The sequence below is a fragment of the Podarcis cretensis genome (genome assembly GCF_951804945.1).
Source record: "Podarcis cretensis genome assembly, chromosome: 12".
NCBI lineage: Eukaryota > Metazoa > Chordata > Lepidosauria > Squamata > Lacertidae > Podarcis > Podarcis cretensis.
Genome location: NC_137181.1, coordinates 26,054,349 through 26,081,102, shown reverse-complemented (window position 1 = coordinate 26,081,102; position 26,754 = coordinate 26,054,349). Strand labels below are relative to the sequence as shown.

At 45.3% G+C, this 26,754-nt stretch overlaps 1 protein-coding gene across 4 annotated transcripts in view; it reads right to left on the bottom strand.

The window, feature by feature from the left end:
* The window catches only part of NMT2 (N-myristoyltransferase 2), a 30,031-nt gene extending 5,777 nt beyond the window's left edge, over nucleotides 1-24,254 (bottom strand). Inside the window, exons 1-8 of one of the 4 annotated variants that reach the window (XM_079948330.1) lie at nucleotides 24,128-24,254; nucleotides 14,275-14,410; nucleotides 7,126-7,270; nucleotides 4,690-4,808; nucleotides 4,385-4,476; nucleotides 4,028-4,144; nucleotides 2,127-2,297; nucleotides 449-557 (exon numbers count right to left, since the gene is read on the bottom strand). In XM_079948330.1, the coding sequence (XP_079804456.1) occupies nucleotides 449-557; nucleotides 2,127-2,297; nucleotides 4,028-4,144; nucleotides 4,385-4,476; nucleotides 4,690-4,808; nucleotides 7,126-7,270; nucleotides 14,275-14,410; nucleotides 24,128-24,237 (999 nt within the window). In that variant the 5' untranslated portion in view covers nucleotides 24,238-24,254. The remainder of the gene's footprint in view (nucleotides 1-448; nucleotides 558-2,126; nucleotides 2,298-4,027; nucleotides 4,145-4,384; nucleotides 4,477-4,689; nucleotides 4,809-7,125; nucleotides 7,271-14,274; nucleotides 14,411-24,127) is intronic. The other 3 variants (XM_079948331.1, XM_079948332.1, XM_079948333.1) reach the window with 3 other exon arrangements.
* Nucleotides 24,255-26,754: the final 2,500 nt, after the last annotated feature.

Here is a 26,754-nt window from a genome sequence, read left to right as displayed (position 1 = left end):
TGGGGAACCTCTGGCCTTGAAGATGCTGCTAGACTACAACTCCCATCATCCTTGAACACTGGCCAAAATGGCAGGACTGATTGGAATTGGAGTCCAACAAACATCCGGGAGGTTCACAGTCTGTGGTAGATTGCGGGACCCCTCCCCCACAAAAAAACTCAACAACTTTGGCTCCCTGAAAAAAAGCTCAACAACTTTGGTAGATCACTGCCAGTTTTTTTATAGTGGGAGTAGATCACAGTCTCTTGAAAGTTGGACATGCCTGGTATATGCCATTAGTACATTCAACTCTACAAGTCTTTGAAAGCCTCTTCCTAACCAGAGTTAACTATTTCCACATCTCTCGAACAGTCCTGCCTTCCCAAAATGAAAGCCTGCCTTGTCAAGGATTGACAGAAGGCTATTTGGGGCCCCACTGTGAGTGTGTGTGAACAGACACAATGCTTACATCAGGAAGTCGGTAAAGCTTCATCGTTCTCTGTAAAGTCATATTCCTACTCAAATGAGAAAATTTCACCTCTACCAATTTTCTGGGATTCAGGGATCGATGCCAATACCTAGAAATGTTAATATATATATACATATTAATTTCATTTATTCAAAATATTTATTACTACCCCTCTTCACTGTTACAAACAGGATACAGCACATTTTAAAAAAATACAACACCTAATAAATAAAATTTGTCTCACTTGACCTCAGTCCCTGAACTGCAATCCCTGCATTTCATTATAAGTAAAATTAAATTCTTAAACTAAATTCTCCAATTTAAGGCAAGTTATTGCTCCACTGCTTGGGACAGGACCTAGAAAAGAACCGAGCAGAATTTTTATATGCAGAAAGCTCATGTCGGTCTTTGAAATGTGTTTCCATGCAAAGCATCCACCAAATTTAACATACTGACAGCTAATATCGTAAGCACAATCTACCAATCTACTGAATTAATTCGTTTGTTTAAGGTATGTGCCCCCCCAACTCCCTTGACACTGTGACTAGTCCAAGGTCAGCTGTGAACTTTATATATGGCCGAGTGGGGATTTGAACTGTGCTCTCCTAGGTCTTAGCCCAGGGGTCAGCAAACTTTTTCAGCAGGGGGCTGGTCCACTGTCCCTCAGACCTTGGGGGACGATGACTATATATTTTTTTGGGGGGGGGGAATGAACGAATTCCTATGCCCCACAAATAACCCAGAGATGCATTTTAAATAAAAGGACACATTCTACTCATGTAAAAACACACTGATTCCTGGACTGTCTGCGGGCTGGATTTAGAAGGTGATTGGGCTGGATCCGGCCACTGGGCCTTAGTTTGCCTACCCATGTCCTAGACCAACACTCTAACCATTACACCATGCTGACTGTGGGCACGAAAATTTAGGAGGACAGTGCATTCTACTTCATCTTCCATTAACAGGAAATGACAGCTGAACACGCCGCCCACTAAATCTCCCTTTGCAGCCTCACACTGACACCATAAAGTGATTCACCTGCAAGCTGGTTTCTCTTAGCGGAGAAAAAGAAATGGATGCAATAACATATACTGAGGCAACACTGACCGTTTTGAACACTGGGCATGAAAAGGTGCTTTCACTGGCTCAAAGTATTCTAAATCATATTTCCCCCCAATGCCGGTTCACTGTTCCAGCACCAATCCCCTCTTTTAGGGATGTTCCTAAGCCAAGGGCCTTTGCTTAATAATCCATACTGTGCGTGAGTTATGGGCTGCACATACAGCCTGAATGCTCCCGCTTTGCATGAGCAGGCAAACAAATCAGTAAGGAAATGGCTTAGTGTTACAGCCAAGTCTGGGATTGTGGTTGGTTCCTCCCTAACAAGCCAGGATCACTAGTTAAGACTTAAATCAAGGCTTGTGGTTGGCTTACCAATCCTGGCTTATAGATAGATAAACAAACCACAATCTCTGGGTTTGGACGCCACATAAAGCTATTCATTCCTCTTGCTGAATTATTTTTACCTGCTTGTGCACAGCGAGGGATTTATCATTAAACTGGAAACTTTCAAAACACAAGATGTGTTTTGAAAGCTGCATGTATAAACCCCATACCACCACCACCACCTGCAAGCTTTTGGAAAAGCAACCTTATCTCAGGAAAACCCTTTGCTTACCTGCAAGTTGCTACAGGTTTGGGAAGTACCACTCCTGCAGTGTAAACTGCCTGAAAAATCCCTTCCAAGTTTACTCTCCTGGTTATTTCACGAATCAGGACCGGTGCTACTCGCTTAGATCTCAGTTTTTTATGGACACACAGAAAATTAATTTCTACCATTTTCTTTTCACTGGGAATAAAAAGTTATAAGCCACCACTTATTTTTTAAACAACAACAATCCAAATATTCTCTAATATTCTGCCTGTGGTGCAGAAATGTAATATAAACCTTTGCAAAGATAAATAAATGAGAGGTGATGCCTGCAAGGCTCACTTCCTCTTATGCTGCCAGCATAATGCAGGGATTTGCAAGGAGGTGGGAGAGAGAAAGAGAGGCCACAAGCCTCACCTCCTGATTCTGGGCAAATCAAAAGAGCATCCCAAGTAGGCTGTTGCACAACGTAAGGGAGTTGAGGCCTCTCTCTGTAATTCAAGCACTGATGTAATGTGCAAAAGATGCAGCTGCAGAACTAGGAATCACAAGCTCTTCTCACGATTAGAACTTCCCATGTAACCTTCTGCAAAATGCCCTTTTCACATGTTGCATGGGAAGCATAATTCCCTTGCACTCCCAACTTTCACTGCCTCTCTCCCGGACCCTGAGATCAACCTCTGAGGCCCTTCTTCGCGTGCCTCCTCCACGAGAGGGTCCAGAGGGGGGCAACATGAGAAAGGGCCTTTTCTGCAGTGGCTCCCCGTTTGTGGAATGCTCTCCCGCTAGGGAGCATCAGGTGTGGGGAGCCCAGTGCCCCACTGAGGATGCAAATTGCCCCCTCCCTGGTCATCCAATAGGTCACTTGATAAGTGGTTAAGAGGGCAATAACTTCCCTCCTCAGCAGATCTGCACAGAAGGAAGAAGCTGTGTGCTATGTGTGTGTACCTGTAAGTGTGTGTGTGTACAAGTGTGTGGGGGTGACAACCTCTAGCCTGTAGTACAATGGCTCTCACAGTAGCTGTTGGTCACACCTCACGGGGTGGCCAAGGGCGAACGCAGGACCTTTGGACCAAAGGAGTTGAGCCACCCCTCTTTTAAAACAACGAAGAATTCAAAGCTGGCTCCGTTCAGCAAAAGGAATGCTCAATTATTTCGAGAGAGAGAATATTCCAATGGTACGTTGGCTGTTTCTTATTGGAAGGAATGTGTTCTTTGCAGACCATGTACCATCATATACTATTTAACACATTTTTAAAATCCTGCCTTCCTCCAGCTGTATAAACAAAACATGTTTTGGAAATAATTTGCCAGCAACTTCTCTCTGGAACCCTCTTTCCTGGGGAGGTGCACTTGGGACGATTCCCTTAAAAGGTTTTTTTGTTTTTTTTTGCACGGCTAGACAAGTTCTTCCCTTATTAGACAGACCTTTGGACTGTAAACATCTGGGTTGCTGCTGCATACTGGGGCCTTCTGACTTTCAAAAACTTTTTTGAAGAGCTTCATATTGCTGGCTTAATGGTTTGTGTTTTTAAATGTAGGGCGTTTTGATTCAACCTTGCTTCTAAGCACTAGCCTGGTAGCTCTTGGTATCCTGATTTCCACCCAGGTGGATATGTGGAACCCCATAGACCAGGGCCTTGATGGACATCTTGGTTTTTGTTCGGAACTATCACAAAATAGAGCAGTATCCCACTATTTTGAATAGTAAGAAGTTGCCGAGGTGGACAGACTTGTATCGAGGACATTCCCAATAAACGCCGAAGCTGGAATCTGTAAATGGGACTTCAGCTAGTGTAACTGAATACAGGATTTCGACCTAAGAAAACACTGAACATCTTTCCAACATGTCCCTATCTGCCATTGATGAAACTGATTTTTAAAAACATGCCTAGCCAAAACTGACACCAGGCGTGGTCAGGACTTACCTCTCATAAATCCGTATGTGTGCAGGAATAGCGCTTATGAACCCTACCAATTTTCTATTGGATGATACTCTGACACCACAATGCCATTGTGGAAGCCAGCCTGGAGGCCGCAGAGCCCTGGAAAGAAAACCACAGGTTATTATTGTTATTTACAAAGAACCTAACAGCTTTCTAGGCACTGTTCTGAGATATACATTTTTTAAAATAATAAATAAATCCCTGCCTGCAGACTTGTTATGCAACAAGACATGACACAGAAGGAAAAAGAGTTGAGGAGGGACGAGGAAAACAAGTACAGTCAGGTACTAATTTTTTCAAAGTTTGCTACTTGGAAAAGCATGGAATTTTGTTACTCACCACAAGAGAAACTCTGGTGAATAGTCAAATCTAAACATATTATCATCATCTTCTACATAGTTTTCATTTAGCAGCATGTACAACTCCTTGAGCTGAAAAGGCAATAAGGGGAAAACATTAATCCCAATGTGCTAACTAGAACTCTGCACCGGCTCCAAGTCCATAGTAGTGCTGCATTTACTTCCACAACCTGTGCAAAACTGCCCTGGTGCCCAAGTGCATCTGTGCACATAAAACATGCCCAGCGGCGAAATATATGGGCCTCCCCAGCTTGTGTTTTAAGGACTGTAAGTAGTTCTACTTACGACTTCAGCGTTGCTCAGGTCCAAAGTGTCCCATGTGAAACCCTGTGGCAAAGAATATGGCTCTAGGCGGATGTTGTCCTTATCAGGCTCAATTGCGCCGTGAGATGTAATAACTTCACCTAGTTCATAAAAGAAGAAGAAGCGGGGAAAGAGGGGAAAATTTGCACTGAGTGTAGCTTACAGGCATGCTTCTGAAAATCCCCACTTTTAAGGGAAAAGGGGAAGATTTACGGAACGAATATGAAGTGAGAATATTACACGTCATAGTAAAGTAAACTTCAGGTTGCATTCTCCCAGCCTGCCCTCAATTGCTCAAGTCAGTCCAATGTACTGTATCTTGATTGGTTACATCAGCATAATCACACTGAGTACACAATTTCCCTGGATGTCACTGGTCAGCCTGTCACTTTTTGCCTCTTTTTGATGAATGCTATAATGCATGTTTAATTTTTTTTTTTTAGCTGTTTCTATTTTAGCTGTAAGCCGCCTTGAGTGCCTGTCAGGGGAAAAGGCGGGATATAAACAAAATAATAAGCATGACCGCTCCTCAAGATCACTTCAAATGCATATTCAAACCCCAACAGCAGACTCATGGCTCCCAATTAATGGAGTAATAATTTTCTACGGAATGGTGGAGGCTGGGAATTCAACACCCACTGGTATGACTCCTGCCTGTCTGTCAGAGGAAAGGTTCCCTTTGGAAATTATATACTCTTTAAAAAAGCAGTTTTTCTTTAACTGGTTTTATACTTCTCATTTTACAGTCCTTACTCATCCCTTTTTTCCTTTGACATTTCATCACAAATCCAATTAAGCATAAAAAAGACCGGACAGAGGAAAGGGTTAAAAAGCAGGGGTGGGACCACAGAGCTACAGTTTCCAGAGTGGTCTAACAATTGATTCTTCTTCCCAGGGAAGTCTGGGAATTGTATTTCTGAGCTGGACCATAAAGAAGGCTGATCGGCGAAGAATTGATGCTTTTGAATTATGGTGCTGGAGGAGACTCTTGAGAGTCCCATCGACTGCAAAAAGATCAAACATCTCCATTCTTAAGGAAATCAGCCCTGAGTGCTCACTGGAAGGACAGATCCTGAAGCTGAGGCTCCAATAATTTGGCCACCTCATGAGAAGAGAAGACTCCCTAGAAAAGACCCTGATGTTGGGAAAGATGGAGGGCACAAGGAGAAGGGGACGACAGAGATGGTTGGATAGTGTTCTCGAAGCTGCCAGCATGAGTCTGACCAAACTGCGGGAGGCAGTGGAAGACAGGAGTGCCTGGCGTTCTCTGGTCCATGGGGTCACGAAGAGGCGGACACGACTAACCGACTAAACAACAACAGGGGGAATAGAGGCCTCCCAACTGCTCTCAGTACCCTTAACGAACTCCAAGGATTCTTTGGGGGAAGCCACGACTGTTCAAAGTGGAATAATATTCCTTTAAATGTTTAGTGCAGAGGAGGCCTGTGTCAAAGGGCCCTAAGTAGGCAGATATACCGTAAGTTGTTGTTTTTTTAAGCCGTGACTATATCTGAGGAGCAGCACCTGATGTTAAAATCCATCTGCTGTTAAGCTTGCTCTTTTCCCTTCTGCCTCTCCTTTGTCAACTCCCCCAGGATCCCACTGCAAGCTCGCAGAAATGAGTCTGAGCTCTCTCCTTTCTGCTGCCCCCTTTGCTTAGATTGCTCTATTAAGTTCCATATACAGCGAAAGGATGATAGGGGTCGTAGAACTGCTAATGGATCGTAGGTATGTATCGCACTTTCTGACCAGCGTCCCCCAAAGTGGGGCAGAAGGGACAACGCAAACATGGCTGCCCTCCTCTCTCTCTGCTGGTTCATCAGGTGCCTTTTTGCCATCCTTCCCCAGAAGTTTCAACCTCCGATTAGACTGGGTTTTAATGCTGCCGATACACTTGCTTCTTTGTGTTGACCTTTAAAGCCCTAAATAGCCTCGGCCCAGTATACCTGAAGGAGCGTCTCCACCCCCATTGTTTTACCCAGTCACTGAGGTCCAGTGCCAAGGGCCTTCTGGTGGTTCCCTCACAGCGAGAAGCAAAGCTACAGGGAACTAGGCAGAGGGCCTTCTCGGTAGTGGCACTCACCCTGTGGAACGCCATCCCATCAAATGACAAAGAGATAAACAACTACCTGACATTTAGAAGAAGGGAAGTTTTTAATGTGTGACATTTTCATGTATTTTTAATCTTTGTTGGAAGCCACCCAGAGTGGCTGGGGAACCCCAGCCAGATAGACAGGGTACAAATAAATTTATTATTATTATTATTATTATTATTATTATTATTATTATTATTATTTCGTCCTGGTTGTTGTTGCACTAGGATTTCACACGATTGCTTTACAAGGCAGGCTGCAAATCGATATATTCAATCAGTCAATCAGAATACTTTCATTATCCCGGTCCCGGCTACAGACTTACTAAGCTTGGGTACAGGCTGTGTATCCCAAAACTGGTATTTACGTTTGCTCGCCTCGTCGATGTTCTTTGCTGGGCCCTGACATGCTGACAGGAGCTCCATGGCTCTCTGAATATCTTGCAGTTTATGCATTGGAATGGCTGGATTCTGCAGGGAGAGAGAAAGAGAGAGATATATGCAGAGTCAATTAGGGTGCATCCAGATGGGAATATTGCATTAGTTTTCCTGATTAAAATGCTAGGACTTCTTTCCTGTGTTCTAAGGTCCCGATCTCACTGCACACTACCTGTTGTGCTATGGAACTGTGGCTTCCTGACCGATATATCATGCTAAATTTCACTTGCACCAGTAGGTGTGGTGTGACACAACAACAACTGCCATTGGGCAATGTCACTACCCCTCCACCCTTTACACACATGTGTGTGTTTCTCTTTGCCCATGATAACAACAGGGAACAACAATATATGCTGGGACAGAGCTCCAAATTTCATCACTTCTCTCCTGTGATTTTTCAGGTTCAAGGGGACTACAAATGAATCCCCCACCCCACCCCTTGGAATCAAACAACAGGAAATGAGTAGTAAACACATGCTATGTTGCCTTAGCTTTCCGGAAATGGCTTTTAGGATTGTGTGAAAGCTCAAATATATTGCAGGAATTAACAGTTTTACTTTTATCACATGGTAACTTTTATTATATATGAATGAATTAATGCCATATATTGCACTTGCTCTCGTCTAGATAATTTCTAACACTGCCTGCAGGTTCCATATCCAGAAATGGCTGGCCTGTCTTGAAATTATTCTCCTCTTTCACTAATGTCTGGAACACTCTGGAGCAGAGATGGCCAGTGGGGTGTCCTCCAGATGCGGTCAGACCTCAGCTCCCATCAGCTCCACAGTCATGGCCAATGGTCAGAGATGATGGGAGCTGTGGTCCAGCAGCATCGGTGGGTGGGGGTACTCCATTGGCCACCCCTGCTCTAGAGATGCATTGGGTTCGATCCAGATTTATGATAAGACTTTTCCTAGTATCACAGAAAGAGTGGGGGGGGGAGTGGTTTTGACCAATGTAATCTCCCCCCAGAAGCCCCATGGAAAGCTGCTCTGGAGGGTCAGATAATGCCCTGGAGCACCAGGCGAGGTGGGCTTGGGGGATGTTTGGTTGGCTGCTGTGACAGGTAAAGGATAAATGTAAAGATAAAGGACCCCTGGATGGTTAAGTCCAGTCAAAGGCGACTATGGGGTTGTGGCACTCATCTTGCTTTCAGGCTGAGGGAGCTGGTGTTTGTCCACAGACAGCTTTCTGGGTCATGTGGCCAGCAGGACTAAACTGCTTCTGGTGCAACGGAACAACATGACGGAAACCAAAGCGCACGGAAACGCTGTTTACCTTCCCACTGCAGTGGTACATCTTTATATACTTGCACTGGTGTGCTTTCGAACTACTAGGTTGGCAGGAGCTGGGATAGTTCACTCCACAGTTTCTGCTTTCTTTTAAACAAACTTGCCAAGCCTTTCTATTTTTGAAATTTTCAGCTCTTTTTCTTTGCATCTACATTTGCCCTAAAGAGATGTTTGCAATACAAATATTGCAGCACTGGGTTTACAATACAAAAATTGGACGCAGGAGCATTTTATCACCTCCCAACCTCCTGTTTTCCAGCCGCTGACCAAAGCAAATAAAGGTCAAATGGAAAGACAAAGGAAATGTAAAAACAGATGTCAAAAACTCTCTTCAGTTTGGGCTTATTAAATTTATATGACTTCTCATGACAAAAAATAGACCTAAAGTGATTTACAACCAGGATAAAAATACACAGAAATATTAATACTGTAATATAAACTGATTTATGAGAAGTAGTCATGGCTACCACCTTGAATGGCTTTAAATGAGGAATAATAATAAAAAAGGTAATGGTAATGGTAAAGGAGCCCTGGATGGTTAAGTCCAGTCAAAGGTGACTATGGGGTTGCGGCGCTCATCTCGCTTTCAGGCCGAGGGAACCGGTGTTTGTCAGCAGACAGCTTTCCGGGTCATGTGGCCAGCAGGACTAAACCGCTTTTGGTGCAACAGAACACCATGATGGAAACCAGAGCACTCGGAAATGCCATTTACCTTCCCACTGCCGCAGCAGTATCTGTTTATCTACTTGCACTGGTATGCTTTCGAACTGCTAGGTTGGCAGGAGCTGGGACAGGGCAACAGGAGCTCACCCCGTTGTGGGGATTTGAACCGCTGACCTTCCAATCGGCAAGCCTAAGAGGTTCAGTGGTTTAGACCACAGCATTACCTGCGCCCCAATAATAATAATATGCCGCCCATATCTTATTTCTCAATACCATATTATTTAAAAAGAGCCATTTGAAACCAAACACCATTATGCAAAAGGCATCAAACGAAGACAGCAATCTAAAACCGGCAGCTAAACATAGTATAAAAAGCAAACACGAACAACCCAACAAATCCAATTTGGCTCCCCAAGGTGTTTTTTTAAAAATGTCAACATTCAAATGTCACTATAAGCCAGGATTGCTGGGCTCATTGTGGTTCACTGTGAATAAGTAATCTTTTGGTGCATAATGTTATAGAAATATATGGCACGACCACACCTGGAATGCTGTGTACAGTCCCCTCCCTCACTTCAAGGAGGACATTGCAGAGCCACAACTGGCCAACTCAAGGGCTATGGTTTCAACTCAATCATACAATGATGCTGAAGCACTCGCAGTGGACCACCAGCTCATGAGCCACCAACTAGGATGGCTCACTGAACTTAGTCCACTAGCACTTGGTCTTCCATCTCATACCTCTCAGGTGAAGCCCCAAAGCAGGTGAGTTGGGACTTGGTACCCACTTACAACATACCTCAAAATGTAGTGCTGCCTCTAAAAATCTGAATTCCCCCCCCCCAACCCTGAACTAGCAAACTTATTCTGTTCTGCAGGCTTTAAACCAGGCATGGCCAAACTCAGCCCTCCAGATGTTTTGAGACTACAATTTCCAACATCCATGACCACTGGTCCTGTTAGCCAGGGGTGATGGGAGTTGTAGTCCCAAAACACCTGGAGGGCAGAGTTTGGACATGCCTGATTGAAACCATATGGAACAGAAACTGTTGCACTTGTCTGCTTGTACATGACCTACCACACTACAGAGCTAGTTAAAAGTTAAATTGTAATCATATGAGAAGCCCTCAAAATGATGCCCGGGAAAAGAGAGACTTCCAGGTTTCAGGAAACCTCTGTGATGAAAATTGTAACGTGAAACAGTCCAATAATGATGGCCTTTTATCTGTCAACTACTGGAATAATAAGGAAAAAGACAAGATAAGTCACTTTTCTTTTCTTTTTTTAAACCCTTTAAATAGTGATTCCCACACTTTTTCAATTCACAGAGCACCTGGACTTCGAGGTGCTCTCAGCAGGAAACTTCTGCTCTGAGATGTTGGCTGTCATCTTTGCCATCAATACAGGTGTTTAGCCTGAATGAACTAGAATTAAATACTTTGAAGAGCTGATTACAGAAACATCGGGCTGTTGGCAATGATGGCACAACAACTCCTACAGATAGAATTAGCTGAAACCTGGTCAGATGGATGGTTTTTATGTAAGAGATTGCAAGACAATTAAAAAAAAAATCCTAGCCACTAACTTAACCCCCCTCCCAATTTGGGAAAAGTCTACCGTTACTCCATTTCCCAGTTAACAATTGTGCTACCACATTCTGTAGCAGCTTGCAGATTTCTTAGCTGTTTTCAAAGGCGGTCCCACAGACAATGCATTGTAGTCAGGCAATCATCCCCATCTAGGTATTTTAACCACAGAAACGTTAAGTTTGGGAACCACTGCTTTAAATGAACTTGTTTCTTAAACTATTGCCCCGACTGACTTGCAAATACACTTTATGGGTAACAGATTAACTCAAACATCCTCTCTGCCAGCCTTGTTTGTTTTCTCTGCCATTTTCCAATATCATATAATAGGTTGAAACTTTGTTAATCTATCTTAAAATACAATTTAGGAAAGAAATAGGGGTGTAAGCACAGGCTCATTTCCTTCACCTGCCTGAGAAAGGGAACTGCACCAGGTGAGGTAGAGGTTTCAGATGCTGTGTTATCGTTTTAAAAATACAAGAGATCAAACCCACATTTGAATAACCACCGACAAATCCCTCTACACCAAGGACCAGTTATTCAGCCACCTCTTTTGCCAAGTGGTTTCTATACACACAGCAGCTGGAAAATATCCTGCAGCACTCATGGGAATCAACGCCACCCGAAAGTGATCTGGGGGCGCGCTGGATCAGACATCACTTCATCTGCATGACGGCAATCTTCGGAAAGGAAGTTGTATATAAACAGCAGAACCTGATCCAAATCTTAAGAAGACTAGCCACCGAAAGTTTTTTTTGATTAGGTGCATCTAAGCATCAGAAGGAGGGCAGAGCCACTATGCTAGCTGTGTGGCAGGTGGGTCGCAGTTGCTTACTGGGAGGGAGGTGGGAAGGTGCAAGGGAGCAGGGCTGGGTGTGTGTGGTCAGCGCAGTGCAAATGCACTGGCAGGAGCACCATATTGGCCCTGCTGGTGCATTTGAAACATGCTGAGCTCTCTGCCTTTTCCCGCTCCCTGTAAGCAAATGCAACCCACATGCCAGTAGCTCTGCCCCACCTACATCTGCCAAACATGGGACAGAAAGCCATGAATTTGAAATCCATACTGCATGACCAATCAACAGCACATAACCATAGCACAGAGGTTTTCAACCTTCCTGAGTCCATGGCTCTCTTGACCTAATACAGTGGTCCTTGGGCTAAGTACTTAATTTGTTCCGGAGGTCCGTTCTTAACCTGAAACTGTTCTTAACCTGAAGCACCACTTTAGCTAATGGGGCCTCCTGCTGCCGCCGTGCTGCCGGAGCACGATTTCTGTTCTCATCCTGAAGCAAAAGTTTTTAACCCGAGGTACTATTTCTGGGTTAGCGGAGTCTGTAACCTGAAGCGTATGTAACCTGAGGTACCACTGTACATTCTTTCTGTGGCACCCCTGTGGGGCTCAGGTGCCCAGTTATGTCACCCTTTGCCTGCAGAACTGGCAGCCTCTCACCCTTTTTTCAAACACCCTCCCTTGTGGAGAGTTCCCTTAGCTTCCTCTCCTTGGGAGTCCTCTGGGCAGCCGGTGCTCCCACTCCTGGTCTCTGGGCTTCCCACCACCTGTCCCAAAGATAGGTGCCATTTGCCTGCAGAGCTGATAGCCAGGGCTGCTGCAACAAACAGCTGTGCAAGCCTTTGGGAGGCAGAGATGTGAGCGGGCATCAGAGGAAGGAGGGAAAGAAAGAGGGACAGAGGCCAGTGTTGTCCACAGCACCCCTGACCATCATTCAAGGCACCCCAGGGCGCCACGGCACACTGGTTGAAAACCACTGCCATAGCACATCAAATATACCCAATCAGCCATGGCATCCACAGGAGGATTTTGATGAGGCCTGTGTTCTGTCAGATTTGCCCGAGATACCAACCTGAGGTGGCACTTGTCTGAGGGGAAAACCAAGCACAGAGGAAATGCACACGGAAGCAATGTACTGGCAATCGGAAAGCATTTACTTGGAGAAGAGGCTTTTGAGATTCAGGTGGAACTTACTTCCAAGGAAATCGGTTTAGAATCGCTGCCCTCAGAATAAAGTTGAGGCAACAGAAGGCAGCAACAGTAAACAGTTTCAGTCTGAAGCCTCAGAACTTACGACAAGCTGCAATCATTTGTAAATGGAATAAAAATAACCTCAACCCGACGCTACGGAGAACACAATGGGTCACAGGCAGGCTTGAGTTTTGCTGACATACAAAGTAGTACTTGGTTTTTGTGATTTAGCAGGAAAACCTACAGGCCCTTTCTGTGTGGGTAGGTATGCAATTATATTTCTACAGTACTGCGGGAAGAGGTTTAACAACCTAGCAGTTGTTATGCTCAAGGCAATCTGGTGGGGTGCGCCGAGCGAGACAGAGAGTTGCTCAAAGAAATGGGTTCACGGAGGTTCTCGTATTTGAACTCTCTGTCACTCTGTCCTGTGGTATTCACTAGAAAACACTATGACTAAGTGGTGTTATAAAGCACCTACCGTCTCATGCCCAGTGTTGCCAGGAATTCTAAGAAATCAAAATATCAGTGTTTTCGTAATCCCTGGTCAAAATCCAAGATAGCTTTGAAATGTTCAGCCCACCATCAGTGATTCTGCATGGCATCCAATTACATCCAAACGTAAGACAAAAGACTGCACATTGGACCCATCGTGCAAAAATTTGGCTGTGATACCTTAACAGTTATTCAAATGCAAAGCAAGCAAACAACTTTTCAAAATACGCAGTGAGAGATACATGCAGAGAAGCAGCAGAACAAACACCAGGCAAAACCAGAAAGCAGGTAATTCAAAGTAATTTGTGCTGTAACTACACAAAATGACAACTGAATAAAATGCAGATTTGTGTCGAAGGCCTCCAACTATAATGGATGTTATAATATTAGATCCACTTTCCTTAGGAGTAAGGCGCTTTGAACTCATTGAGCCTTACTTCTGAGTAAACATAGAGGATTGCACTGTTAGATCTTTAAAAAAAAAAAGGGGGGGGGAATCAAACCAGTGATTCTGAATGGCATCCAATTCTATCCAAACATAAGACAAAAGACTGTACCTTGGACCCATTGTGCAAACATTTGGCTGTGATACCTTAACAGTTATTCAAATGCAAAGCAAGCAAACAACTTTCAAAATTTGGAAAACTACTTAAAATACATTTTGAAGATAGAATAGTAATTATAGTGCATCAAAATAAGACAACAAAATTAAATGAAGATTTCTTACATTTGGCACATATGAACCTTTCCGAGATAGGAGTCCTACAAAATGGTTGGTAACAAGGGTAATGAATTTTAGGAGCCAAAAAGAGAGAGGGAAAGGTTCTAATTTTGGATTATCAGGATAGTAGAACCTGACATTTAGACCTCGAAAAGTCTATTAAAGTAGCTTTTTTTCTGTCGGACAGTTGCGTTTACCTGCAATTGTGACAAGCAGCCCATTCAGCGCACCTTTCACCTAGCACTGCCTATTATGATTCTCACACTATGCTACCAAAGTTAAAATGAAGCCCAGGCTCTCACTTTTGAAGGTTGCTGAATTTTAATCTCCTGGGAGTCAGATGCAGAGTCTGATTTGGTACCTCCGGAATTTGGCTTTTCCTTTTTTCGCTTCTGTTTCTTTTTCTTCTTTTTCGCTCCCAAGTCTCCTCCAGGACTTCTGTAAAGAAATTGAGAGTTGGGAAAAGATGACCTGGTGTTGTTTTTAAAACACACGCACCCCTCCAAAAATGTACCAAAAGTAGCTCAGGGTGGTTCTTTTTGTCATATTCAAAAATATTCCCCAATTCTGCTACAGAAGGAAAAATAAAATTAAACCTTGGAAAAGAGGCGCATTCATGCAGTCTCTGTATTTAAAAGTGGAGCTAAATTACTGTACATCATCTCCCTTCCCAAAACAATTCCATCCCCCATCCCCAAAATGCAACCCTCACATGGAAGTACCTTCTTTGTAGTGAAACATAATAGAATGATGTTCTTTGGGAAGAAAAAAATGTAAGACTCAGCTATCTGAATTGCACTGCATACACTCCCAGCATCCAGCAGAACAGATCATATTCGAAAAATGCTGATACCTGTATCCTTCACAGCCATCTATGATATCATTATTTTCTGTATCAAGTTTATGTAGCCTCGTCTGCTCTGCCCAGGACTATTTTTACCACACCTCCACAGAATCACGAAACTGCTTTGTGGTCACCAGCATATAACCTAATTTTAAAATGTCAACCTAGGGGGAAATGTCTTCATTTAAATGTTCGCGTCACACCATGGAATGAAAGAGATACTGCAGTCGTCCCCTCCCTTGAAGCTTGAGATCAAAAGGGATTGTGTGCTCAGTACCACAAAAGCAGGAGATTCTAAATACAGCAAGGAATTTGACATGATCACATCTTTTAAGCAGCATTATTTGCTTGCAAACCTTTCTCTGCACATCGGTGCATGCAAAAAATGGCACCTGATACTGGATAAGAAAATTTCCTGGTAGTTAACAGCAAAAGGCTTTCTGTGTTGCTGGAAGATACCTGTTACTGTTATGCTACCCAATTACTCACACACAGAGCAAATCTATTTTGGTTTTCTACCAGTTTAACTGCTATGGCTTCACCCCTTGCAACAAATTCTGGGAAGTTGAGGGTAGGTTTCTTTGTTTTGTTTTGTGCAGTGGGTGGTGATGGAAATTTCCACTGGTGCTCCCGAACCCTAAACACAGAACTACAGTTAGGCCTCCTATTTCATTTTGAAAGTAAGCCCATTTTATCTGAAATTTCCATTAGCTAGGTAGGCCTACTATCTGGTTCCTTGAAGAATTTATGATGGAGCCTAGGAACCTAACCCTGCCCCGCAATCCTCTATCACAGTGTTGCCTTCGAAATGTTGTCAGACTATAACTACCACCATCTCTGAGTCATGTCCTCTCTATAACATCCTCTGCTGTGAATTGGCTTCCTTTTAAACATATTGACTCTTCATATAGCCAGGGTGGTGCCCTTGAGATGTTGGTGGTCAGAGATGGAGGGAGTTTGGAGTCCAACGACATCTGGAGGCCACAGGTTCCCATTCTGATTTTATGGTCCTCCCCTTAAAACCAGGATGGAGAGCCTGTGATGTTGTTGAGCTCAAACTCCCACCATCCTAGACCACTGCTGTGCTGACTGGTGCTGATGGGACTTTCATTTCTACGGTATCTGGAGGGCACCAAATCTACTCTTACTTAATATGTCAAAAACCCTCAGCAGCAACTCAAAATATTCATACAATGTGCTAGTTCTTGCATCCAGTGTCAGAAACTCAGATATATAAGCTAGGGGCCAAATGGCTCCTTAAACCAAGGTTGCAGTCACCAAAACGGAATGTCTAGTTGCCATTTTGGGGCCAGGCAGCTCTAAAGTCTTATTTTCCAAATGATGGACCGGCTGTGATTGATTCTCAGTTAAACATCTGACTAGTTCAGATGACAATCTTAAGTTAGGGTAAGAGCTTTGAGAACTTAAAAGCAGAAAAGGCACTTTATCCAGGGATAGCCCACATGTATATTGGCTTATTCCTACAGCAGTCCAGATCCAATGATCCCCTGGCATGTACCTCCAGATGGTGGAGATGTCAGGTGCCATCCTGGCACCCAGGCACCTTCTCAGGTGCAAAATATGCCTGGCTAATTTTGAATACTGCATATCGCTAAGGTAAAGGGACCCCTGACCATTAGGTCCAGTCGTGACCGACTCTGGGGTTGCGGTGCTCATCCCGCTTTATTGGCCGAAGGAGCTGGCATACAGCTTCCAGGTCATGTGGCCAGCATGACTAAGCCGCTTCTGGCGAACCAGAGCAGCACACGGAAACACTGTTTACCTTCCCGCCGGAGCGGTACCTATTTATCTACTTGCACTTCATGCTTTCGAACTGCTAGGTTGGCAGGAGCTGGGACCGAGCAATGGGAGCTCACCCTGTCGCGGGGAATTGAACCGCCGACCTTCTGATTAGCAAGCCCTAGGCTTTGTGGTTTAACCCACAGCGCCACCCGTGTCCCTAAACATGGTTTAATGCTACATGCATAAGCAAAGCTCATGGTCCCTGCTGCTTTGCCTGCTTGTTCACTCAGCACTAAATCATGGTTAGCATTAAATATGAACCAGCCCAATAATTTGTTCCTTTTCATGACATACAAGGTATACATTTTTCTGCATTTTGAGGAACGAGAGGCAATCAATTCCATTGTGCTTTTATTTACTGAATCCCATCCCTCATGAGTAATTGCTGATGTATTCCTGTCATTTGCTTATTTACTGAGGATGCATCGCTATGCTCAACAAATTTCAACAAGTGAATGGTATGATTCACTGCCCCGTAACACTAGGCAATTGATGGAACAAGGCACCTTGCTATATGCATACTGTAGAAGTGACAGAATCAACAGCCAGGATCCAAAGGAGCTACAACATCAATTCCATGTGCCCATATAGTGGCTCTGGACTCCTACTGTGGCAAGTTGTTATCAAGCCCAGTGATTATGAACCAACCTAATTCTCATCCTTGGGCCCAGGTGTGTATACGAGCTGGACCTAGAGAGTAGCATAGCACAACTTTTGCGAACCTGGTGCCACAGCTGATGAGTTGCAGTACAAAACATCTGGACAGCATCAGGCCTAACAGCATGCAATTGTGTTGCACTTTAAGCAGGTCTGGGTTGGAGACTGCCCCAAACCCCATGTAACCCACCCTGAGCATATAAATGCAATTTTTTAAAAAAACAAGCTGAATCAGATTTGTTTTAAAATATTTGTGCAGTCGCCATAAGTGACAAGGAATTGCACACGAAGTTGTAAGGAGGCTCGTAGAGGAAAGATGGTACACTGTGTCTCTCCTCTGTGTCCAGCACAAAAACAAAGTGAACTGGGTTTTTTTTGGGGGGGGGGAGGGAAGGTTAGTAGCTTTTAACAACTTCTTTACAAGGCAGACAAAGTGTTCATAACTACTTCTGCTTGCAGCCTACTTGCACATTCATTTCAGCAGTGAACTTTTCACTCCAAGCAATACATTTTGCACTTCTGTTTGCAGAAAGGAAAACAGGGGTTGAAAACCTGATTTGTCTTCATGACAAAAAGAAAGCAGCAGCTATGCCATAGTCCCTTGCGTTAAATTAGGATGAGTGAACAAGGCTGTCTTAAAAAATTGTATCTGAGGAAGTGTGCATGCACATGAAAGCTCATACCAATAACAAACTTAGTTGGTCTCTAAGGTGTTACTGAAAGGAATTTTTAAATTTTTTTTAAAAAGAAGAATGAAAAGAGAGGGGGGCGTATTTTAAGCCAACCTAATTCTGATCAGGTGTACAGACATGAGTCTGGCCCTCAGAACTTTGCACGCCGATTATTTCAAACACCCCAGGGGAGAAACTGCTGGCAGCAATTTAATTCCAAACTAATACTGATTTTTTAAAAAGCAGACCTATTGAGAGGCAGGGACATAGCCAGAGGCAACTCCAATAGTTACGGTAGAGTCAGCCTTCCTAGATGAGCTTTATAAATAAATTAAAAAGCAAGAATTTTTACAAGCCCTTACATACATACACATTTTTTAAAAAGGAAGATAGGACTTTATTCTCTGAGGGAATGTTCCCTCCAATTATTAGGTAAAGCTCCCTAACTCGGCTTCTATAAATTATTTTTCACCTAGCTAAACTGATCTGCAGTTTTGTTGATGTGAAAATTTGCCTATTTTTGCTGTCTTCCATCTGTCAAGGGCCTATGTGTATTGCCTAAGGATGGAGACAAATCTAGGTAACAGCTGGATTTTGTATTTTCAAAACTGGGACATTAACTATTGTATGTTTCTTCCCAATACAACTTGAAACCTGTAACACACCAAACAAGAGCCTCATCTGAATGTCTGCTACCTCCTCCCACATTCCATCTTAAGACTGTGACTAAATGCAGATTCTACCCACAGCTCCTGCATCAGCCAATTCCCCCCACAATCGTATACCATCTCGCCTGGTGAACATGAAAGCTCGCACACCATTTTGTAATGCTTTGGTCGACCTAATAAATACATTGTCCTAATATGGATTTTGGAATACTGTCATTAGTTATTTGGAGCACACCTATGGTCCAAAAGAAGCACAGTGTCCGTATGCTTCCATGGGTTGTTGACTGATCACCTGGAAGCAATTTTTCCTTACCACCAACAACCAGGCTAGTGGCTATTTACAAGCCTCCTCAGGTCTAGACTGCCTGGCCTCTCTTACTACTGGCATTGGGCTCCATCTGAATTACACCCATAGAAACCAGAGGTCAATAAGCTGTGCTGTCATCTACACACTGAGAGAATAGCCTTATGGGAGATATTAAGCCAAATGCTTTGATTACAAGATGAAGCCTTTGAGTGGGGCCTCTTTAGAGTGCCATACCTCAGTGTTAGAGCACACGTTTCACATCTAGAAGTTACTGGATTCAGTCCTCTGCATCTTGATTTAAAAGTACTGTTCCCTGTGGCAGCAGTCAATATTCAGCTAAGTGGATTTATGGCCTGACTCTGTATAAGGCAGCTTCATGTAAATATCAAGCACTGTGGTGCAACCTCAGGATCCCAAGCCCATCCAGTTCCTTATTTGGATGGACTGACCCAGGGGCCTTGTGCATTTCAGCTGATTTAGCACAAAGGAGGGGCATTCAGTTTAAGCAACTGCATTTCAAGAAAATTGAGAAGCAAAGCATAGAAGATTCCATGAACAGAAAAGCTGGGGAAAACTTTGGAGAGATGTTTGGCCCATGGGCCTTAGGTTGCCTACCCCTGCTCTAATTAGTTCTTGTTATCTCAGCAGCATAGTGCAAATTGAATGATACAGCTGGAGTCTATGGAGAGCTGAAATACACACAGCATACTTGTAAAATGTTTGCAAAGACAGTGGATACCTAGCAGGTCCCAGGCTTTCAAGACACCAGTGAGCTTCAGAAATCCTTTAACCAAAATGAATAAGGAGCCTAGGGGAATCATCATCCATTACGGTTTTATTTATTTAACTAAATTTACAACAGTTCTATCTAATCCCCAAAGCTGTTTAAAGAATAAAAACAAAACAGGCATTACTGATGCCAAGAGGCAATCTTAAAACAGAACCAAAACCAAACAAGCAAGATAAAAAAATGGAAGCCAAATAGCCACAGAATCCATCAATTCTCAAATCTGCCTCTCCACACAAGCCAGGTGTGCCACGCTTCTGAAGTCCAGCTGGTCAGTCCAGCTACCTTTTGACCTGGCAACGTCCAATGTCATGATGTCCAGTGACTGGCAGGGGGCTGTGGCTTGGCCAAAATGGGTCTGCCATGCCAAATGAGGAGGACTGGAAGCCATAATGAGACCCACGAGCCAGAGGTTTCCTCGCTGTCCTAGGATATCACTTCCAATTAACAGAGGCCTTGCTACCAAAGTGCTTGTGGAGCAAAAATATTCCTCCATTGCCATATGTTATGGGGCCAAATGCACCTCCTTGAAGCAAAGCATTCAACAGTTTGGGGGCAGATACTGAAAAGGCCCTGCTCCAAGTAGATGCTGATATTAACATCCACAGAAGATGGTATTATCTGAAGCAGGACTTTGCTGACAGATCTTAAAGTGGATGGGGAGAGAGCTGTGTGGGAAAATACACCCAGGACATTTTAGCAATAAATGTGAGAGTGACAAACATACTTGTAATCAGGGTGTACTAAATCTGCAGCTCACCAAGTGTCTACTCAGTGGGCAAACCCCAAGTTTGTTTTGTATAATCTGTGCATTGGCCAGAAGGACGTAGAAGGCACCTGCTAAGATGATTCGATACACCTCTAAGCATCATCTAATATTTTTGCTTCTGCCACAACTAAACTTCTTCTTTCAACAGCAAAGCACATTTATTCCCTTGGCAAGCATTTTACGTCTGCTGAGCAACAAGACAATCTTGTTTTCCAGCCCTCCAGCTTTATTTGTGTAGTTGCCTTTAATTTTAGACAATTTATCTGAGTTAGGAAAATCTGAATGCCTCTCAAACACTAGAAGCTTTTTTAAAAAAATAAAAAGAAACCAACATATCTGAGAAAAAGAAGTGGAAAGTATAAGAAGTGAATTCTCTTAAAGCCCATGAATCATACTTCCCATTTGCGAGATACAGGGTTAAATAGTTTTGGGTTGCAAAAGGGCTTTCCCCTGATGAAGTCAAACTGAAATGAGGTGTTTCCCATTATACACTGGACACAACCTGCGTCCAGTGTTTGGGCACATGCTGCCAAGTTCAGTCCCTGCCTTCTCCAAACACAGCTGAAAAAGACTCCTGTGTAAAACCCTAGAGCAGAGGTGGGGAACCTTTTTCAGTGGACAAGTTTCTGCACATTCACACAGCCCTCTCTATTCATCCAAACAGCAGGAAACATTAGCAAGGACACATTATTATTATTATTATTATTATTATTATTATTATTATTCTACCATCCTTCATCTGAAGACACCTCCTGAGCGGTTCACAACAGAAAAATGCAAAATAAGAATACAACATATCAGCCAGGCAAAAAAAAAAAAAAAAGCCACAATCAAGGACAGCACATATCAGGACTGGTGAGGGGTGTGGCTAGAGAGGCTGTGTGGCCTGGGGAGAGGCCACAGAGAGAGTTCTGGCCCTCAGTCTGAGGTTCCTCATACCTGCCCTTAATAGTCACTGTTTATTACTTTTGGAAATCCTAAGCTAAGATGAACCAAGGTACGAGGCACCTTCCTATGTTCTAATGTCAATACCACAAGATGCAGTGATGGCCACCCAATTGGATGGCTTTGTAAGTTCAGACAAATTTATGGAGGATCAATGGCTACTAGCTGGCCACTGTGAAAAGAGGATGTTGGGCTAGCTGGACCACTGGTCTGATCCAGCAGGCCAAATTAGACACAGCAAGAATCCTAATTTGGCATGTGGACCAGAGGCTTCCCCAATTCTGCTTTAGTTGTTGCTTCTTGTGGCACCAATGTCAGAACATAAGAAGATGCACCAGCCATAACTATCTGCCCTACACCTGGCATCATGTATGAAGGCAGGGTTTGCAGGTGCCACCAAAGAGCTCACTGGCAGTGCCTGCAAACCCACCGTTGCACACAGTTTGAAAGCAGCGCCAATGAGCTGACCAGTAGCTCCTGCAGATCCCTGTGACTTTGCCAGCATAGCCTAATTTCCTTTGCCCGGGCTCAAAGGGTTTGATCATGAAGGTGAGGGTCTGGCTCACCCATGATCTAAAGACACAGCTCCTTCTTCATATAACAGATCAACCCTAAACAGGCAGATATGGTGGTACATCCTCTATATAGAAGATAAGCTGCATCCTAACTGTGTTTTCTGCCCTTTCAAAGACCTCCTAGGTGCTGAATTTAGTGAAACCTGCATTTCTGGTGGTGCAAGTTATGCTATGCTCTGTGAGCGAGACCAGGGAACAGAGGAAATTAGAAGGCAGCGTAACTTTGTTTATCTCTCTACGTATCTCCAACATGCCCCTTCCATACCCTTTAAATGCCCCTTTTTGGTCCTGGACCTGTGCAGCTTCCACTGGCTTAACTTCCATGAGCTGTCCCTCAGCCGGCCTAAGCAGAAACATCAGGAAAAGTTATTTATGCCAGCTTAAGTTCAGCCAGTGGTAGGAGGAGATGGGACAAGATTATATTGCACATCCTAAGCTCTCCCAACCTGCATACCTGGAAGGAAGGATTGCATCCTAAGTCTGACTATCAGATTCAGGAGAGTCTGCACAGCAACACAAGCAAATTGGTCAGTTAGCACCCAACACATTTCCCATGATAGGTAGTTACTAACCTGGGAAAACAACTACTTTTCCCTTATTGATTTTTCTAGTTGGAACCACTCAGCTTGCTGAATGTACAGTGGTACCTCAGGTTACAGACGCTTCAGGTTACAGACTCCGCTAACCCAGAAATAGTACCTCGGGTTAAGAACTTTGCTTCAGGATAAGAACAGAAATCGTGCAGCGGCAGTGGGAGGCCCCATTCGCTAACATGGTACCTCAGGTTAAGAACAGTTTCAGGTTAAGAACGGACCTCCAGAACGAATTAAGTACTTAACTCGAGGTACTACTGTATATGTATGCATAGCAGGTACATTTGCAAAAAGAAAATATCACTGAAGCAGAAATCTCCCTAGGTGCCTTACACCTGACTGCAAGTTCAACCCTCCCGAGCCCTTTCAACTTAAATGAGGGCTTGATTAGTGAATCAACCATAATATTAAAAAGCACTCTGTGCATGCTCAGTGTGTTTACCGGCTTTTACCTCTATCTGCATCAGAGCTGAGCTGCGGCTTTCAGAACCAACCACACACTGCATATAACTCTTTGATACAAGTTTTCTCCTCCAAACCCTATTTATTATAGATTACAGTTTTTTTCTGGCTAGATAAGTCACACATTCTTTGCTTTACCTGCAAGAAAGACTTTGAGGGATGGCGGATGTCAGCAGGGCTACAGATAACCCACTGCAACCTAATTTCCATGGGAGTGATGGAGTGGACCACATCCCTGGGTTCTGCATCAATCCATCAGAGACTGGTACCACTCCCAGACACTTTAGCGGTGCAAACAGCCCTTCCCTCTCCCGGGGTGGGGGGCGCAAGCGAGGGGCCATATCCTTGCAGCCGGATTTAGCTCTGTGTGTATGTAGGTGTGTGTGAGATAAAAGGCGTTCAGGGCCAACTCGATCTGCACTGAGGGATGTTGACGGCGCCCCTCTGAACGGCAGACAAACGGCTGCAAAACACGAGAGACTGTCCACAAAGGAAGCACGCGGGAAGGTGGGGGAAGAGAAAGAGGCAACCGCGGAAGGGGGGCGGCTGCTGCTGCGGCGGCGAGTGCAGAGGGCGGCCAGGCCACCTTCCCATGCAGACTCCCTTGCTTGCCAGCTGCCGCAAATGCCAGGCCAAGGGCCGGGCGAGGGAGGCGTCGGGTCCGCGTGGGGGGACCCCGGCTTGCACCCTGCCTCCTCCTCCGCGGCCACCCGGCAGCTGCAGCAGGAGCAGCCGCCGCTGGACCCCGCGCCCCTCCGCCCGCCCAAGGCGCGCAGGGGAGCGGCTCGCTCTGCCTTCCCACCTCACACAAAAGCGGCGGCCGAGCCCAAGGCGGCCGCTTGCACCCGCGTGGCCTGCGCGCTGCCTCCCGCCTGGGCCGCCGCCGCCGCCGCCGCCGCCTTCCCCGGGCCACGCCGCGCGCCGCCAATGCCGCAGGGAGCCCTCGGCGGAGCTGGCCGCCCACCCGCCCGCCCGCCCGCCCGCCAGGCCGGGCCCACCCGGGCTCCGGCGCCGGGCTGCAGGCGAGGCGAGCGCAGCTGCGCCGGGCTGGGCGGAGGAGGGTGGCGTCCCTACCCTTTGGAGTGCTCCGTCTCCTCTTCATTGTCGCCGTCGATGCCGCAGGTGTCCTGGTCGTCCAGCTCGAGGCTCTGCTGGCTGGCGGCGGACTCGCTGTCCTCCGCCATCACGGGGGGAAGGTGGGGGGGGGGGGGAGGGAGGGAGGAGGGACTCGCCGGCACAAGCCTATGAAAGGCAACCAGCTTGGGCGCGCAAGGCGGCGGCGGCGGCGGCGGCGGCGGCCGGAGGAGCTCCCCCTAGCTGCGGGCCTCCCCCCGTCGCTGCTCCGCCTTCGCTCGTCGCCAGACGCAGCCCGGGGAGCGAGACGCCCCCTCGCCGGGAGGCCGCCCTAGCTGACCAGGTGAAACACGGGGGAGGCGCTCCCTGCTCTCCATCCCCCGGGCTCAGGATTGCAAGGCTGGCTCGAGCGCAGGCGACTCATCCGCTCCTGAAGTTTGCTAAACCTGCACCAATTTGTAGTGTTAACGGGCACGTGCGTTTTAAGACTGCTGGCTTTGCTTATACGTTAATAAATGTTATATTCGCAATCGGCTCTGTCTTCTCATTCATCATATATATATATATATATATATATATATATATATGAGATGAATGAGAAGACAGAGCCTATACAATATACAAATTTGCGCAGGCTATATATAGATATATCTAAAAGTCTGCACAAATTTGTATATTTTTAACGTGGAATTTTATTACGTAGATGCGTTTTAAAACTGCTGGTTGCATTTTAATAAATTTTATGGCGACTTGTTTTTAATGTGTGGGTTTACCGGGGTTAAATGAATATTCCTTATTGTTTTATGTAAATAGGTCAGAGGCACAATTAAAAAACATTCTAAAAGTGGGGAGGATGAATAATGTACACTGTTTCCTTTGGAGCTATGCATGCCTGTGTGGCAGCACCTCTTCAACTTAGCAGAGGTGTTTCCCTGTTTTCTCAAAGTGTTGGTGCTGATTTTTAAAACCCTAAACGGCCTCAGTTCCCTGTATACCTGAAGGAGTGTCTCCACCTCCATCATGCAGCCCAGACACTGAGCTCCACCTCTGAGGGCCTTCTGGTGGTTCCCTTGCTGCAAGAAGTGAAGTTACAGGGAACCAGGCAGAGGGCCTTCTTGGTGGTGGCACCCTCCCTGTGAAACGCCCACCTTTCAGATATCAAGGAAATAAAAAACTATCTGACTTCCAGAAGACATATGAAGGCAGCCCTGTATAGGTAAGTTTTAATGTTTGTTGTTGTTGTTTTTCCTGTGTTTTTGTTGGCAACCCAGTCAGATGGGCAGAGTATGAGAAACAAATTTATATTAATATTACCCATGGTTTTTATGTTGGGGAAAGTCCTGTGCAGGCACCCATTGCATGGGTGGTGGTGTCCCCAACCCTGAGCTCTGTATGGTTAACAGACGGGGCTTCATGTGGCCATCTGCATGTGTACTGGATCCACTGGATTGGGGCCAAAACATTCCATCCATTCTGTGAAATTAAACCCACATTTAAATTAAACCCTCTGTAGCCAAAGGATGGGGGACGCGGGTGGCGCTGTGGGTAAAAGCCTCAGCGCCTAGGGCTTGCCGATCGAAAGGTTGGCGGTTCGAATCCCCGCGGCAGGGTGCGCTCCCGCTGCTCGGTCCCAGCGCCTGCCAACCTAGCAGTTCGAAAGCACCCCCGGGTGCAAGTAGATAAATAGGGACCACTTACTGGTGGGAAGGTAAACGGCATTTCCGTGTGCGGCTCTGGCTCGCCAGAGCAGCGATGTCACGCTGGCCACGTGACCCGGAAGTGTCTCTGGACAGCGCTGGCCCCTGGCCTCTTAAGTGATATGCCCGCACAACCCCAGAGTCTGTCAAGACTGGCCCGTACGGGCAGGGGTACCTTTACCTTTACCTAGCCAAAGGATGCACACGTTCTTTAAATAAGCCTGTTATACTAAAAAGCAGTGTGCCCACTGTTTATGTAACATCTGGTCCTCCAGATGTTGGTGAACTTCAATTCTCCTCAGCCCCAGCCAGCATGGCCGATAGGGATGGAATTTGTAGTTCCAGCAACATTTGGAAGGCCACTACCTCCCCACTGTTGGCTTACATGAATAGAAGTTTTAGAGGAAATTCACAAGGACGAGGCTGGACTAAGAAGAGCAACTAAGCAAAAGCCTATCAAATTCCAGCATATTGTCCCCACCCCCAGTGGAAAGCCACAAGCAGGAACTGAGTGCCCTGGTTCTCTCCGACTGCTGCTATTCAGCAGCTATTCAGAGGCACCTGGTCCTGGAGGTAACATAATACAGCTACTGTGACCAGCATCCATTGATAGCCAATGGATTTACCCAATCTGCTTTTAAAGCCACATAAGTTGGCCATCAACATACATTGTGGTAGCAAATTACAACATTTAACTGTGCAGTGGCTAGCCAGATCCATTCTACCTCTCCCCAACCGCCCACACGATTGACCGTTTTTTTCTCCTCTAGCAGCTTGCCAGTAATCTGCCCTTGCTTCACATACCCTACTTAAGTGCGCACCTACAAAGACTATTAGGTTAGTGGGCACACGGAACAGGGCCTTCTCAGCAGTGGCCCTACAATGATGACATTCAATTCTGCACAAAGTTAGGCAGGGTCCATTCCTTAA